At 34.0% G+C, this 18,454-nt stretch overlaps 1 protein-coding gene across 1 annotated transcript in view; it reads right to left on the bottom strand.

Moving 5' to 3' along the window:
* The window catches only part of DPYD (dihydropyrimidine dehydrogenase), an 853,279-nt gene that overhangs the window by 205,863 nt on the left and 628,962 nt on the right, over window positions 1–18,454 (bottom strand). The window contains exons 17-18 of the mRNA XM_060626444.3: window positions 18,202–18,322; window positions 17,245–17,364 (exon numbers count right to left, since the gene is read on the bottom strand). Of these exons, the coding sequence (XP_060482427.2) occupies window positions 17,245–17,364; window positions 18,202–18,322 (241 nt within the window). The remainder of the gene's footprint in view (window positions 1–17,244; window positions 17,365–18,201; window positions 18,323–18,454) is intronic.

Here is an 18,454-nt window from a genome sequence, read left to right as displayed (position 1 = left end):
GTAAAAGGAACAAACAGATACACACACACATATACATTATTTCTACAAAAAAGTTACCATATTCTCACCGAGTCTAACTTACTGTTAAAACAAGGGTTTAGGGAGCTAGAAAAGCTAAGGCAGAAACATATTTTAACCACTCAAGTTATTATTGTTAGCCCAATTCATTTCTATTATGTTTTTATTTTATACTACTTAATAGAGACATTTATAATTCCATTTAATATTGGACTAAACTAAAGTAAAAGACCAAACATTTGGAACTCATGAATAAAAATCCAGCGCAGAAATAATTTGATCCATTAAACCTTTGGCATCTGCCTTGAAAAGTACATATGTTTCTTTGTGTTATTTCTCAGTATATTAATATGAGAAATGCATGAAGCACAGAGGTTAATAGGAATACTGAGAGGTTTACTAGACCACTTACAGTGTAATTGTGACCTGTCATTCCTGTGAGTTTTTTTTTAAACAGTGATTAATCTTAGTGCTATATTTATAGATTGTTTTCAGTCTAATTTTTTTTTTTGCTTAAGAAATACAAAAGTGGGTCTCTAGATATTTCCATCCTACAAAATGTTAAGAATTTACAAAAACTAATAGAGTAAATTAATACAGAATGAACAGGGGTGGGGGAGCAACTGTAACACAGTGATTAAATTCATAATATCAAAAGTCAGATAGAATGAATCCCAATACACCTGGATATGAGCTATGTGTCATTACAGAATTTACTTGACTTCAGTTTCTTTTTCACTAATACAGGTCAATAAATGTGACCATCTGACCAGGTTATTGTAATGATTAAATGACATAATACATGAAAAACTCTTAGCATCTAGTACCTAGTAAAATGGCCTATATTCTTTTTTTTATTATTTAATTTTAATTCTAGTACATTATTGTTATATTAGTTTTAGGTGTACAATATAGCAAGTCAACAATCCTATACAATATTCAGTGGTCCCTTTGTCTATTTCACCCATCCCCATCCCCACCTCCCCTCTGCTAACCATCAGTTTGTTCTCTACAGTTAAGAGTCTGTTTTTGGTTTGTCTCTTTTTTCCCCTTTGTTTGTTTTATTTCTTAAATTCTGAAGAAGTTAAATCATATGGCATTTGTCTTTCTTTGACTTATTTTGCTTAGCATTATACTCTCTAGCTCTATCCACATTGTTGCAAATGGCAAGATTTCATTATTTTTATGGCTGAATAATATTCCACTGTAAATATATACGGCATCTTCTGTATCCATTCACCTATCAATGGACACTTGGTTGCTTCCCTAGTTTGGTTATTGTAAATAATGCTGCAGTACACATAGGCGTGCATGTATCCCTTTGAATTTGTGTTTTCGTATTCTTTGGGTAAACACCCAGTAGTGTGATTACTGAATCATAAGGTAGATTTAGTTTTAATTTTTTGAGGAACTTCTATACTGTTTTCTACAATGGCTGCACCAGTTTTCATTCCCACCAACAGTGCAAGAGGGTGCCTTTTTCTCCACATCTTCGCCAACACTTGTTTCTTGTGTTTTTGATTATAGCCATTCTGCCAGGTGTGAGGTGATATCTCATTGTAGTTTTTTGATTACCATTTCCCTGATGATGAGTGATGTTAAGCATCTTTTCATGTGTTTGTTGACATGTATTTGTGTATGTCTTTGAAGAAATGTCTGTTGATATCTTCTGCCTATTTTTTAATTGTTTTGTTTTTTGGGTGTTGAGCTGTATACGTTCTTTATATATTTTGGATGCTAACCCTTAATCAGATTTGTCCTTTGCAAATATTTTCTCCCATTCAGTAGGTTGTCTTTTAGTTTTGTTGATTGTTTCTTTCACTGTGAAAAGCCTTTTATTTTAATATAGTCCCAATAGTTTATTTTTGTTTTATTTACCTTGCCTCAGGAGACATACCTAAAAAAAAAGATGCTATGGCCAATGTCAGAGACATTGATGCCTGGGTTCTGTTCAAGGACTTTTATGGTTTCAGGTTTCACATGTAGGTCTTTAATCCATTTTGAGTTTATTTTTGTGTATGCTATAAGAAAGTGGTCCATTTCATTCTTTTGTATGTAACTGGCCAGTTTTCCCAGCACCATTTGTTGAAGAGTCTGTATTTTTCCCACTACATATTCTTGCTTCTTTGGACAAAGATTAATTGACCATATAATTGTGCAACTGTTTCTGGGCTTTCTATATGGTTCTTTTCATCTATGTGTCTATTTTTGTGCAAGTACCATATTGTTTTGATTACTATAGCTTTCTAATACAACTTGAAATCTGGAATTGTGATACCTCCAGCTTTGTTTTTATTTTTCAACATTGTTTTGACTAGTCAGGTATTTTGTAGTTCCATATAAATTTTAGGATTGTTTGTTATAGTTCTGTGAAAAATGCTGTTAGTATTCAAATAAGGATTTCATTATGTCTGTAGATAGCTTTGGTAGTATGGACATTTTAACAATATTTGCTCTTCCAATCCATGAACATGGAATGTATTTCCATTTGTAGGCATTGTCTTTAATTTCTTTCATCATTGTTTTATAATTTTCAGAGTACAGGTCTTTTGCCTCTTTGGCTAGGTTTATTCTTAGGTATTTTATTATTTTTGGTGCAATTATAAATGAGATTGCTTTCTTAATTTCTCTTTTTGTTGCTTTATTATTAGTGTATACAAATGCAATGGATTTCTGTATATTGATTTTGTATCCTGTAACCTTCCTAATTCATTTATCAGTTCTAGTAGGTTTTTGAAGGAGTCTTGAGGGTTTTCTATGTATAGTATCATGCCATCCGCAAATAGTGAAAGTTTTACTTTTTCCTTGCCAATGTGGATTCCTTTTTCTTGTCTGATTGCTGTGGCAAGGACTTCCAGTACTATGTTGAATAAAAGTGGTGAGAGTGGACATCCTTGTCTTGTTCCTGACATTTGAATATGATGTCAGTGGTGGGTTTTTGACAAATGACCTTTATTATGTTGAGGTATGTTCCCTCCAAACCTACTTTGTTGAGGGTTTTTATTCATGAAAGAAGGGTGTACTTTCAAATGCTTTTTCTGTGTCTATTGAAATGATCATATGAAATTATCATTCTTATCCTTTCTGTTATTAATGTGGTGTATCACATTGATTTGTGAATATCGAAAGACCCTTACATCCCAGGAATAAATCCCACTTGGTCGTACTGAATGGTGTTTTTAATGTATTGTTCGATTCAATTTGCAAATTTTTTTTTAGGATTTTTTGCATCTATGTTCATAAAAGATATTGGCCTGTAGTTCTCTTTGCTGTGGCTTCTTTATTTCATTTGGTATCAGAGTAATGCTGGCCTTGTAGAATGAATTTGGGTTTTTCTTCTTCTTTTACCTTTTGGAATACTTTGAGAAGGATAGGCATTAATTCTTCTTTAAATGTTTGGCAGAATTCACCTGTGAAGCCACTGCTCCTGGACTTTTATTTGTTGGAAGTTTTTTTATTACTAAATCAATTTCATTTCTGGTAACTGATCTGTTAAAATTTTATATTTCTTCCTAACTCAGTTTTGGGAGGTTATACATTTCTGGGAATGTATCCATTTCTTCTAGGTAGTTCAATGTTTTGGCATTTAATTTTTCATAATATTCTCTTATAATTGTTTGTATTTCTGGGGTGTTGGTCATTATCTCTCCTCCTTCATTTCTGATTTTGTTTGAGTCCTCTGTCTCTCTCTCTCTCTTTATTTTGTTGATCTTTTCAGAGAACCAGCTCCTGATTCCATTGATCTGTTTTACTGGTTTTTGTTTTTTTTAGTTTCTATTTCATTTATTTCTGCTCTAATATTTATTATTTCCTTCCTTCTACTGGTTTGGAGTTTTGTTTGTTCTTTTTTAGCTCCTGTAGGTGTAGGGTTAGATTTCTCTCTTTTTGAGATTTTTCTTACTTCTTGAGGTAGACCTGTGCTGCTATAAATTTTCCTCTTCAAACTGCTTTTGCTGCATAACAAAGATTTTCATTTTCACTTTAATTTTCATTTATCTCCAGGTATTTTTTCTGTGTTTTCAGTTTCATTTGTCTCCATGTATTTTTCTGATTTCCTCTTTGATTTCCTGGTTGATCCATTCATTGTTTACTAGCATGTTACTTAACCTCCATATATTTGTGCTCTTTCCATATTTTTTCTTATGGTTGATTTCTAGTTTCATAGTATTGTGGTCAGAAAAGATGCAAGATATGACTTTGATATTTTTGAATTTGCTGAGACTTCTTTTGTGGTATAATATGGGATCTATTCTGGAGAATGTTCCATGTGCACTTGAAAAGAATGTATATTCTGCTGTTTTTGGATGGAATGTTCTGAATATATGTTAAATCTATCTGTTCCAGTGTGACATTCAACACAAACTGTTTACTTGCTGATATTGTTTGGATGACTTGCACATCGGTGTGAGCTGGGTGTTAAAGTCCCCTACTATTATTGTATTACTATTGATTATTTCCTTTATGTTTGTTATTAACTGCTTTAAATATTTGGGTTCTCTCATGTTGGGTGTGTAAATATTTACAGTTATTATATTTTCTTGTTGGATTGTCCCAAGAATGATTAGATAGTGTCCTTTGTCTCTTGTTACAATCTTTGTTTTGTTTTGTTTTTTAATTTCTTAATGTTTATTTATTTATTTATTTATTTATTTATTTTTAATTTTTTTTTTCAACGTTTTTTATTTATTTTTGGGACAGAGAGAGACAGAGCATGAACGGGGGAGGGACAGAGAGAGAGGGAAACACAGAATCGGAAACAGGCTCCAGGCTCCGAGCCATCAGCTCAGATCCCGACGTGGGGCTCGAACTCACGGACCGCGAGATCGTGACCTGGCTGAAGTCGGACGCTTAACCGACTGCGCCACCCAGGCGCCCCAATGTTTATTTATTTTTGAGAAAGAGAGCGAGCACATGAGTGGAGGAGGGCAGAGAGAGAGAGGAAGACATAGAATCCAAAGCAGGCTCAAGGCTCTGAGCTGTCAGCAAAGAGCCCAATGCAGGTCTCTAACTCAGGACCAGTGAGATCATGACCTGAGACAAAACTGGATGCTTAAACATACAGTCTTTGTTTTAAAGTCTTTGTTTTAATGGTTACCAAATGGTAACCATTTGGTTTATATATGATATCTTCTGTATATAGCAGTCTAAACTAAGTTACTGGCTGCTTACATTTGAACCCATTCTTTACTCTTCTCACACTGATGATTTAGGTCCATGGTATCATACTTTAGATCGTTTTATTCTGTGAGTCCCTTGGCTCACTTTTACAGATATACTTATTTTAACTGCTTTTATGGTTCTTCCTTTCCTTACTCTTGCTCATGGTCTTTTTCTTTCCGATCAAGGAGTCTTCTGAATCATAGCCTTGCTGGATAGAGTATTCTTGACTGCAGATTTTTTCCTTTTAGCACTTCGAATGTATCATAAGATGGCTTATATTCTATTAGTTAAAATTTCTTACTCAGTTACCAAAAGTTCATTAGCAAGTCAAGATGGATTTTAAAGATTAAGAGGCAGTCTCATCCCCAAAACCTTCTCAATTGTACACAGCTGAATATTATGTACCAAATGGTGTTTTTTTTTTTTTCATGTCTACAATGTGCCTATGCTTTTCCTAGGCTTTGGAGGAGATCACGAAGAAACAGCAATGGTGTCTGCTTTTAAGAAGCTTATAATCCAAACAGGTCTGTCATTAACCAGATGTGCTAAGTGAACTGAGAGCAATTTAGAAACATTCCTTCAACTCTTGACTTCTGATCTATACACTTTTCAAATTAATTTATACTGATTAAAATTTCTCATATCATATCATACCAGATGTGTGCTAAAAGAGGTTCATCTTCTTATTTTATTTAATTTATATTTTATCTTGCTTTGTTTTAAACAGGGAAAGTGAGAAATGGTGCAGTTTCCTTTTTTTCCTTTTCAGAAGGGGCTTAGCTAGGTTTTTTGGTCTAGTTTCTTCCTCACCTCACCACCTTCAAAATGTCCTTCTCTCTCTCCCCACCTAATGAAAAAGTAGCATCTCTGAATTAGTTAGTGGTTCTTTTTGCAAGCTCAGCTGAAATTATAAAGGAGATGATACTGCTGCTGGGGAAAAAGATGGATCTGTCCAAAAAGAAGGTGAGACAGTTGCAGGAACACATGGTCATTTGTAACTGACTGAAGATTAGAAAGAAGAAATTAAAAAGGACACCCAAAGTTTTTTCTCAGCATCACAGCTGGACCAAGCCCTCATACAGTTTATCTAAGTCAGTAAGAAATAAGGTTATTTATTGCTATATTGATGACAGCTTCATTTCAAGCAAACACTGCATGTTTACACTATAAGAAAAATGTCTGAATGCTTCCTGTCATTTTTTTGTTCTCTGGAATGAATTCAAGAATTTTTCCCCAATGCACCTTTTTGACTCAGTTTTTCAATATAGAGATGGAATGATATAGTTAATAGGCCATGATTTTGACAACGGTCACAGAAGAGTACACCCACAGAATTTTCAAATCCAGATACAATAAATGTTAGATTAGTTAATGATATTTGTAGCCTATGAGAATTTAATGTGTATATATATGTAGACAGAGACTTATCATGGCAGATATTGGATTAAGACATTGATAAAAATGCCTAGCAGTTCATCTTTGGAGACAGATCTGAGTTTGAATCAAAACTATGACATATCCTGGCTATGTAAACTTTGGCAAGTTGCTTAACCATTTGGAGTTTGAGTTTCTAAGGCTTTAAAATGAGGCCCGTGATATCTGCATCATAGGATCATTTAAATAAGAATGCATATAAAGTGTTCAGTACAGTGTGGGCAAATAAAGATCATATTATTCAGAGGCCTTGATATTCTCATATTGCTGCTATTCATTGCTTGAATAGCCAGTGCGGACGAGTGCAGAAATGCTGACCGATTTTACCAGTAACAAATGTCTGGCAATATGAATTTTCAAATATTTCTACTAGCACATATTAACTTATATACTGAGATTTGTTAGCGCATGCGTGAAATTCTCCTTAAAGTTGTTGGTGCTATTTTAACAAGCATAGTCAAATTGATATAAAAAGAAAAACCAAGGTATTGCTTTGTTGTCATAAAGTTGTGTGAAGATTCAATGAAATATGCTAGTGATCTCTTCAGAAAAGGTAAACTAAACTTAAGGGAATCATTTTCTAGATCCTCAATTTCCATATGTAATACATCGTAAATATTATATGTCTGACAAGGAGTACAGTCAAAATATCTACATGCTGGTTCTTCTGTTCCCAACTCCTATGTCTTAACAGTCCTTTCTACCTTGGAAAAAAGCTTATTTCTCAATAATTTCAAATATTATAATGGCACATTACCCAACAGTAAGAATTCTGTGGTATCAAACAAAATGATAATTCAAAAATATTGGTATTGGTTTTAAAGAAGTGATTTATGATCGGGTAGCCAATATTCTTGAAAGCCAGGTGACTTCCAAGTTACTTCTTCAGCAAAAGTGGAAGAGGAGCTCATCAAATTGCCTAACTATGTTTGGCAAAGATTACTAAGTAATTTTTAGCTTGTAATGTGGACGGTGTTCAAAGATTTAAGTTAAATGACTATAATAAAACTCCTTGCGGTTGCCTTTAATGATTTGGATGAACAAGGATTTTGAAAATTCGTATCTAAAAAATAATAGTAGAATAGAATAATGCCAGCCCTGACATTTTTAGGAAAAATAGGCATCAATAATAAATATATAATAAAATTGTTTTAAAAAAACCATATTTTCCTAATTAAGAAGAGCATTTCCAATAAAATTTACTTTTCTGTTGACTAATTATCACTATGTATAATATATTTATATTATGATAAAGTATGAGTATAAGATATAAGATATACTTTATACAAGGTAAAATATAAGTTGTAAATTATAACAATACAGAAGAAAAAATTATCATTAAAGCCTTAATCCAGAAATTTAAAAAATATAAGTGTCAATTCATAGGCATATATTTTGTTAAAGAGAAATTCTATAAGGTGATCCATAAAAGATGTCCAAGCTTAAAAATAAAAGAAAATAGGATAAAATTTGGTTAGGAAGTTGACTGGAAATACTAATTCAAGGGAGAAATCATGTAAAACTTTCAACTATTATTTCAAACCTTATATATTTTTAAAGGGGTTATGATGAGTATAAAATCACCGAGCTATTTCAACTCTACTAGGTTTATTTAAAAGAGTAATGCAGCAATTTTATTTTAAGAATTAATATTTTCAGAATGTGGGAAACTGTATTTTTTATTATCACTTAAACTTATGGCTAAAATTTATAAGGTTGACTTAAAACGTATAAGGGGTACATAGTATTTTTTTAATGTGGTATATTTGTGAGCATAAAAATCTGAAGAACATTGAAATAATGAGTGTACACACATTGAATTAAAGTGTTAGACTTTACAAAAACATAGCAAGTGAAGTTAACTGGCCTGATAAGATTCATTTTTTTTCTCTATTATGACCCTTCCTTTATCATCAGTCCTGTATCATCTTGGCAGTCTGTACCTTTGAGCATCAGATACTGCATGGATCTCTTGAGGATTCACTATGCCCCACATTGAAGAACCTTTTGGAATTTTGGGTGTAATTTGCTATAAGGTATTCACATGGTATTAAATTGTTGGGGCTGCACATCAGGACACTCATCATCCAGGAAAGCTGCAGGCAGCTTCCATTATTGACAAACAGTATCACCAACAGGCTATAAACATGACTCTGGAAACTCTCAGTGCATAGTATAACTATGTTAATGGCAGGAACACAGCATTGAAACAGCTTCCTCCCTTCCCCCCACAACATGTTATCTCTTACCTTCTATTGATAAAAGGATGCTGTTGTATGGGGATGACAGGAAAAAAAGAAGAGAGAAAAGCAGGAAGCTACCAATACTATTGTTTCCTACAGTTAAGGGTCTGAGAAAATAACTAGATTCATTGATATGTAAGTGCTTGTCTTGAGAGAGAACTGTTATTATTCAATGTGTTGGTATCTGCACAAAGTCAAAAAGAAAAGACGTTTCACAATCATGAGCTTAATTTTACCCTTGTCTCCCTCTGACACCTGTTTCCTATTCAGAGGACTATTAAATGGCACTTAGAATGGGTTCTCTTCGCATAAAAATTAATCTTTAAATTTTTCTATTATTGAGCTGTAGTTGACATACACTGTAATCTTAGTTTCAGGTGTCCAACACAGTGATTGGACATTTCTATGCATTACTCAATGCTCACCACCGTAAGTGTAGTCACCATCTGTCACCATACAATATTATTACAATATTATCGACTATATTCCCTATAGTGTACTTTTCATCCCCATGACTTATTTATTTTATAACTAGAAACACTTAATCTTAAATGGAGTGCCACATTCTTTCTATTATGAGACCTCAAATACTGTTTTCCACTACTTTTCTTAAGAGCGAATTCCAATCCTATTTACTACAATTTGTTTCAGATATGTAGCGGTGGGCAGAGATTCTATATTTATTTATGGAATGCCATGATTCTTTAATTTTACCACTAATAAAAGCCTTTGGCACTATTTTGGAAATAAGAATTTCAAATTAAAATGACTCTAACCTTTCTTCATCTACTGTTCAATGCAGATTCTCGGGCCCTCCTAAATCTCTTAGGGAGGGGCCCAGCAATCTGTATTCTAATGAGTCCTCTAGGTTCTGGGGCACATTAAGTTTGAGAACCATTGATCTACTGGAATCTCACCTCATAACAGGGCTTCCATAAGTAAAAATTGGCTCCAGGTTATAAGTTAAATAAGAATATTTCCCTTACCGACATACATAAATCCTTATACATAACATAATTATACATATAAACCTTAAGTCTAAAAATTAAGGGTTAATCTCATTTTTATTATGTAATCAGGCATTTGCTTCCAGCAGGTTTTGAGATCTTCAGCTACTGAGAGCCAATGACATTTTGATAGTTCTCTCGATGTTAGGGATAAATGTGTTGGCTTTATAGTCGGAGCAATGCTGGAGAGTTTGGTCTAATGCTTAGGGATTTAAACCGACGAATGGATAAGGATGGGAAGGAATCTCATTCTAGTCATGCCCTCCTTTCCTAATTTCCCTTTTCACTGTTTGGTCTTCTTCCCCTTTTCCTTAGGGAGCAGAGTGATTGATAGCCTAATCCAATGACTGTATTACAGCTGCCTCAACCAGGACTCTTTTCCTTATCATTAGCAGTTAGCCTATGGTTAAATTCACAGCTCACTGCTTGGTACAGCCCCTGAGATTTAAGGGTCTGGCCTTTAGAAAATATTTAACATAAAACTGAAATCTTGACATACTGAGAACTCAGTTCTCTGCAAGGCTTCTTTAATTAATCCAATGTACTGTACCATTGTTCTGTATGAGACTGTGACATGGTGAACTGTTTCTGAAGCTTACAGAGATGTGTAGTTCTAAATTAAACAGTCAGTGACGTGTACCTACACTGATTTTTTAGTACAGTAGATATGCATGAATCTGTGAATATTTAAATTCAAGCTTAAACAGTGACACAATACTCTCTAGTTTTACTTTCATAATAGAACATTTTTTGATTAATTTCAAGCTTGAACTCATTCTTTATAGAAAACACACACACACACACACACACACACACACACACAGGAAAGAAATTAAATAATTCATTACCACTGCTGCAAAGGTAAGTTTTCTTAATATGTTTGTCAGAGTCCTTTGGTTTACAAAGTCTATCGAATATTTTCTTAAAAGCTGATACAGACATTAATTTATTTTCCTAATTTTGAACAACAGAAAACATATATAATATCCACATGGCCATGAATTTGTTGGCTCTTAAATACTTTTTGATTTTATCATTTATCTGCAGGACAACAGTTATTTTAAAATACCTAAGGAAAGAATGGAGACCTTGATCTATGCTTTAAACCTTTGCCCTTGCTCCAGTCCGTCGATGAGCTGTAAGCGTCTATGAATATGGCAGCTGAGTCCCAGATGAAAAATTATGCATCTCATAAACTGCTATTCTGCTGAAATGTCAAGCCAAGGCAAGGCTGTACCTCAAACTCAGCACTTGGCATTTTCCTTCTGTCTGCTTTGTTGCCATGAAGCAAACATGAACAGTGAGGATTTGTGTAGGGCAGGTAGCAGGCGAGCTCACCGTCAAAAATCTATTATTAGGGCTCTGATCTCCTGCACAGACCAACGACAGCCAAACACTGTGAAATTCGGGCTCCAGGAAAGGCAATATAATGCAAAAGGGGATTCTTTGTCAATCTGTACATAAATATATTCAAATGAGCATGATTTAAATGAGAATAGTTCTAATGGTGAGCTTCTCTCAAACAAACTGATAATTTATAATGAAAATTATAATTCAGCATCTTTATTTGATATGCCTACTTCAACTGTTCTGCAAATATAGTACATATATTTATATAATAAGGTCTTTAATAATTCGATCAGTTAAACTTGTGATGGCCTAAGAATATTTATGTGAATAATAGAGTACATTTTTTGCATTATTTTGTACACACACATACACACACACACACAAGAGATGAGTGAGTATAAAGTGAAAGGTTCTCCTTTTCATTATTCTTTTTGGAATAATTTATCAGTGCATTTTTTTTTACTCATTTAAATGTTACCTTTATCTATCAGGGTGTTTTAGACATTTCAGTATTAAAATCTAAGTTCTTATTGATAAAGATGGTTACAATAGATAGTTGAGATTTTATGACAGTGAGTAGGTGTGTTTTTCTAGAAAGATTTTATGCATGATTAATTATGTGATTGACAAGAAAAAAACTCCAGGCCATTAACAACTACTTCCTATAAAAAATACCAATGCTGCACTTCATGATGTATAGTGTAAGAACTTAAAGAAATCTTGCCAAAATCTTTAGTTGCTTGCATGTGTGTAAATAGATATTTAAAGCAAAATGTAACTTGTGGGTTTTCAATCTACTATATGTTTTGTCATCTTCATTTTTCAACAATATACTAATAAATACATCAAAATAAGTTTAAGTTTATGATTGGAATGAGTTATATTGGATTTTCATTTATATATTTCCCAGTAGCTGAGTTCAATGCTGCTAAGTCACTGTATGGTCCCAACAATTCATGACTAAGTAACTTTGTTAGGCACAAACATCAAATATGAGGTATAGTGTTAAGATTCCTTTTTAAGCTATTATACTGATTCATATTTGTGCAAGTTTTCTGAGCTAAATACTTTTGTACTCACTTCCAGCCCTATACTAGCACAGAGTTACAAATTACTAGCAAATTTCTAACTTGTACCTTCTTTTATTGGTATTTCCCTTGTTGGTTTTACAATGAAAACACCTTTAGGAGGCTTGTAACTATAAGAACTCAAGAGTTCGGTGTCCAATAGCCCACATAGCTGGATTTCAAATCATTCATTATTTATTTGAGAATGTAAGGGCATTTATGGAGTATGCCATTGTCGTTTGTTAAGAAATACACAATCATTTCTTAAATCTGTAATATCCTATAGGTAATTAGTGAATTTGGATTCCTGAAGTAGAGAGCAAATCTTGAAGGCCACCCTTGATGAATTATTCAGAAATCAGTAGTAAAGTTTATAAGTATTACTATCAAATAAAATGTGTCCTATTGTTTTAACTGAATAAGTTGGCATAGACAATAATTTCAAAAAGCCTTCCAAAATTGAAACTGAGAACAAGAATTTCCTTTTTTTGGCTACACAGAACAAATGTAGCAAATAAAATAATGTAAAACAATGAGTTAATTTCTTAAACTTGTAGGAAGTGAATTTAATTAAGCCTAAAGCATCTATCATTGTTTCAAAGTGCCTTCTGCAGAGAAATTTCAGATCTTTTCCCTATGTGTGGGTATTTGTGTGTGTTTATATGTATTAAAAAATCAAAATATATATAGGACAATGGAATAATATTAAGAAACCTAAAAATATGCCCATTCCCCATTAATAGAAAGAAGCACCTAAAACACAAGGAATAACTCCTTCAAACGAGTTTACCCCATTGAAATAGATTACTACCTCTCCTAATGCAGCTGTAAATTAATAAATACTGTCCTCATGAAATCAGTTGCAAGAAATATGTATCTTTAGTTATGTCACGCAGGACTCATTCTTAACCATGCCTCAAAGAATCTTAACCACAGGGAAGACTAACTGTGAAAATGTCACACCACAGCTGGATGACACCATTTACATAGGTGATAGTAATCACTGAGTTAGGAGCTATCTTAAGATGACTTCACCATTTGCGGACAAGGCCAGGGAAAAGGTCAAAATTTGAAACTTAAACAAGAAAAAATAACTAAACTAAAACTAGGAAAAATAATCAGTAATCCACTCAGGGATTGGAGTTTATAATGTTACTGATGGATCAGTGGTTCTCACAATGAAATAAAGAAAACCAAGGAATCCCCCCTGCCAGAAAACAAAACAAAACAAAACAAAACAATAATCTACTCAAAAAGTTTTTTTCACGGATTCCAGAAGAAGGACAGTTAGGTGGTAACAACTTGCACTGTAAAGTCTCTACTGCCCAAAGAGAGATAGAGAATATTGATTCTTAAAAGGTAGTAATTTAGACAGAAATAATTGTCCGGTAAAGAACTTAATTAGCCATCTTGGTTTCATGAAAATATCCCTTATAAATACTGAATAAGCTTTCTTTTGATACTGTTCTCACTATGAAATCACTTTTAATTCTATAATTCAACCTTTAATGGACTCACAGACCATGAATCTTGCCAGGTATTTCTCCAATTGAAATTCAGGTTTATAAATCATTCCATTATGAATTTGGTTCATATGTTTTGCCCCCTACGCCACCCACTCACCTATAGATGAGTTGTAAAAAAGCATTTTCTAAAATAACAAAGCTAAGGACGAGATCTTAGAATGAGATCCTAACTTTCCCTCTTGATAAAAATTTTAAACTGCAACAAGTAACCTTGTTTAATGACTTCTAGAGGCTTAATGACTTCTTTTATTAAATAAAGAGAACATCCTCTAATCAGTAGCTTTCCAACTTTTTTGAAATTAAACATAATAAAATATGAATTTTACATCATAACCTAGTATAGAAATATACATATATACATTTGTGTATATATGTACAGTATAGAAATATGTATATATAAATACAATATAAAAAATATACATATACTGAACAAGAGGTTTGAGCAATGTTTATACCATCTGTGTGCAAAGCACTATGACATTGTTTTTTATTCTATTTGATTTATTTTATTTTTTTAAGGTTATTTATTTGTTTATTTACTTAGAAAGAGAGACAGCCAGAGCATGAGCGGGAGAGGGGCAAAGAGAGGGAGACAGAGAATCCCAAGCAGGCTCTGCACGGTCAGCACAGAGCCCGATGTGGGGCTCAGACCCACAAACCATGATATCATGACCTGAGCCAAAATCAAGAGTTGGACACTTAACTGACTCAGCCACCCAGGCGCCCCTTTATTTGACTTTTTTAAAATGTTGATTACAGTTAATTAAACTTCCACTCATGAGTTGGAAACCAAAGGTTGAAAAGCATTGCTTTAAAAGTACTCTTTGGGCACCTGGATGGCTCAGTCAGTTGAGCATCCAACTCTTGATTTCAGCTCTAGTCATGATCTCACATTTTTGGAGACTGAGCCCTGTGTTGGATTCTGTGCTGATAGCATGGAGCCTGCTTAGGATTCTCTCTCTTCCACCTTCTCTCTCTGCTCCTCCTCTGCTCTCTCCTTCTCTCTCAAAATGAATAAACATTTTTAAAAAAATAAATTACTCTAGAATCCAAACTAATCATATTTGAAGTAATTCAACTGACATTTCTTAGCTGAGCCTCTGTCTTCCCAATGCTAGTCACTGCCCCTTATTAGCTAATGTTTTAACAGGACATTACAGAAATGTGACCATTTTTCTATAGCATGTGCAATACCTCAAGTACCTGATTATTTTCCCATTTAGACAAAACAAAACCTTCATGTCAAACAGCAGCAGTCTTATTTTGAGAAAAAAATAATAAAGACAGAATAGAAAGCTAGAGAATATTGAAGGGGAAAAATATTCCTCCCTGGCAATGGTAAGTATGAGTTGTATTTCAGGTGGCGATCCAAAATTTAATACTTTTTAGCTTTCACTTAAAACAAATCTGTGATTCAAGCTGCTCTTCTAAAAGTAGACATTCTAGCGCTGTGAGAGAATACTTGGGAAAGTATTAGCGCTGTGCTGTGGTAATTTTTTTAATCATACAAAAATATCTGGCATATTTTATATGATATTCTATATTGAAGCAGACTTTGAAGTCTTGACAGCTATATTTGATAAAACTAGGAATGGTGTTTAGCCATTTAGATATTTCCCTCATTCCTAAAATTTGAAGCCATTAATATTTAACACAGTTTTGCTAGGCTAGGTTTTGTTATAACTCATTCTGAAGGTACTCTGTTATAGAACTTGCTTCTGTACTAAAATATATTATTATTGCCTGTTTGAACCGCTTTTCAGATTCTATTACCTTTAAATTAAAGCAAACATTGCTTTAAAGGAGAAAATTCTATCAATTTTGTCCATATGAAGAAAGGCTGTTTTCAAAACAGATTGTTTAATGTGAAGGGACTTAATATAAAACCTATTAGAAATGAGGTACAAGTCCTTAAAAATGTTAGGGACTTTTTGTTGTTTAAAATTAAAGTTCCACCCAGGCTTAGCTGAGCTTATAGCCCAAGTGAATATTTATATATGAATTTATAAATCTTAGAAATAGAGTTTCATGGAAACGTTAACAGGCCCTGAGGTATAGCTGAACTTGTTTTCAGGCAATGCTATAATTTCCAGTATGTGTATGCTTAAAGACTACAACACAAAAGACTTTTTCTAATGCTGTAATTTTGTAGTTTTATTAGACTGAGTTATAGTATGGGAGAATATTCAGAAATTGCAGCTTAAATGAGAAAACATGAACGGTGTTACTTATATAAAATACTACTGCAATAGTTCTTTTATTAATTTTTAATGTTCAGCACCCTCTGTGACCTCCTTTATTCTCTTGCTGTCAACATGGCAGGCTGGAAAAATTGAAATGGGCTGACAGAAAACATAGTGCACGTTACAGCCCAACTCTGGAGTCTCTTGACTCTCTTTCTGCTGCACATGCTAACGCAGTCCACGTTATTCTGCATTACAATAATATTTAAGGCTCTGTTTGATAGCTCCTGATAAAAGAGAGTTGTGTCTGGACCCTGAGCAGGAGCTTCTCGTCAGCTCTCCTCTTTCTGACACTATGGGAATGGGAATGGCATTCAATTAAAAACAGAATATAATTTTTAAAAATCATGGCTCATAGACATACTTCATGCTTTCAAAACATAATACCTCAGCATGGATAGTGCTTTATTTGTGTCTATCTAGCCTCTTCGAAAAGGATATTTTGGTCTGATTCAGCAATGCTTTTCTCGAACAGTGGGACACTGCTATATTATGTATATTTACCACTGTCTCTATCACCAAGGAGACTAATCCCCATACCAGTACAGTCAAGAACCTCACAGCATTGTCTTTGCAAGACCAAGTTCATGTTGTCACAGCAACAGAGTGCACAGGGCAAATTTACTGAGCGACACACTGGGATTAAAACTTCTGTTTCTGTTTTAAACGCAAGTGTTTGAGGATGAGAAAAGATATGCAAAGGTGTGAGGTCTGCAAATGTCTTCTTACCTAAAGCGACAAATGCAGTTTCAATAATTTTTGGGGGACAGTTATGAAAGCAAATTTTTTGAAGATAGGAGATTTCAAAATTCTAGGAAAAGTGGGGAAAAATTCAGACTATGAAAAAGATATAATCAGGTGCTTATGTTTTTTTTCTCTTAGCTGGTCCCAGTGTTAGCCTTTACTAATAAGTGACAAGACAATTGTGACAATGAGAAGTTCTGAGGAAAGCGTAGAATACAAGAGAATAGAATTCACACACGACCCTATCTTGATATTCTCTTATCTTCTGCTATCAGTCACTTGAGCCTTCACACTCGATCTGTAACATCTGTCATAACTATTAGGAATTTTGACCAGCAATGAGTAATAAGAATTTGGGATCGTAAAAGACATGCTACACTTGCTTGCAACATGACCTCTGATTTTTCGACAACCTTCAAGGAAGCAAAATGCAAGCAGAGGGCAACACCTACCAGATACTCCTCCATATGTAGTCCGCTTCCCAATGCCCACTGCTGGCCAGGGTGTGCCGTCGCCTTTTAATCCCATTAGACCTGAGACAGTGTTGGTGGCTGTAACGCCATCTGCACCACCTATGAAAAACACTTCATCATTTACCTGCAGTTTTGAAAGGGACAATGGTCAAAACCCATTCAAACCCACACAACCCAGGAAAATGCACACTCTACTTTCTCTTAAGAACGTTTCCTCCCCTCAGATATCTTCACTAATTTCACTCCTACCATTATGCTTAAAATACTAGAAACACAAATTTTTAATTACCACCTATTCATTTTTCCATTTCTTATACAGATTTATAGATGCCAAATGTTTTGTGTTTGGTGTTATTTTCCAGGTAGTTCGCAATACCTTTGCAAATCAAGATGCAACTTCCATTGGATAGGGCACAGCACATATGATTTATAAAATCATTCACTGACTGCATGATTTATGTGTTCAATCGGTATTTATTGAACATATGTTTAAGGCAGTGTACTAGGCCCTATCACATAGAAAGGGAACTTATAAGAAATTTGATATTGTGGAAGCTGGTATCTTTTTTTTTTTTAACTTCATTGAATGTTCAAACGCTATTGCTGGATTGTTACATTACATGGTCATTTATTTGGAGTGGTTTGCTGTGACCATGGTCTTGTTTCATAATTTTTTTGTGTGTGGAGCAGGTGTTTATCAAGAAAGATTATAAATGTTCTTGTTTTCCCTGGCCAAAGTCTGGAGTACAGTTACTAGCGTGAGTCCAGGTGTGAATCTACTGCATTTGTGAGATGAAGTGCTCAATTTAGTATTTTTCTTAAACTCTAGACAAAGATATACACATATATTTGTGGATGGTGATATACTTTAGTCTGGCTACATACTTCAGGCCCATACTTCCATAACTAGACAACTGATGCAAGTCTAGTTCTTACCTTCCTTTGCAGCTCTTGCGATGCTTACGATATCAGTGACATTTGGGGTCAACTTGGCAAAAAAAGGAATCTGAACAGCTTGCCTAACCCAGCGACAGATGTTCCGCACCAGCTCTGGATCCTGTTCAAATAGGTCAGTTAAATATAGAACATAATTAAAAAATTGTGATCAAAATGTGTACTGGAACAACAGCAAAGTGGATACGTGCAAGACAAATCCAACTTGACAATGAGCTACATGATATATTTCTCA

Source organism: Panthera onca, chromosome C1 (genome assembly GCF_046562875.1).
Source record: "Panthera onca isolate mPanOnc1 chromosome C1, mPanOnc1 haplotype 2, whole genome shotgun sequence".
NCBI lineage: Eukaryota > Metazoa > Chordata > Mammalia > Carnivora > Felidae > Panthera > Panthera onca.
This window is presented reverse-complemented; position numbering and strand designations above follow the sequence as displayed.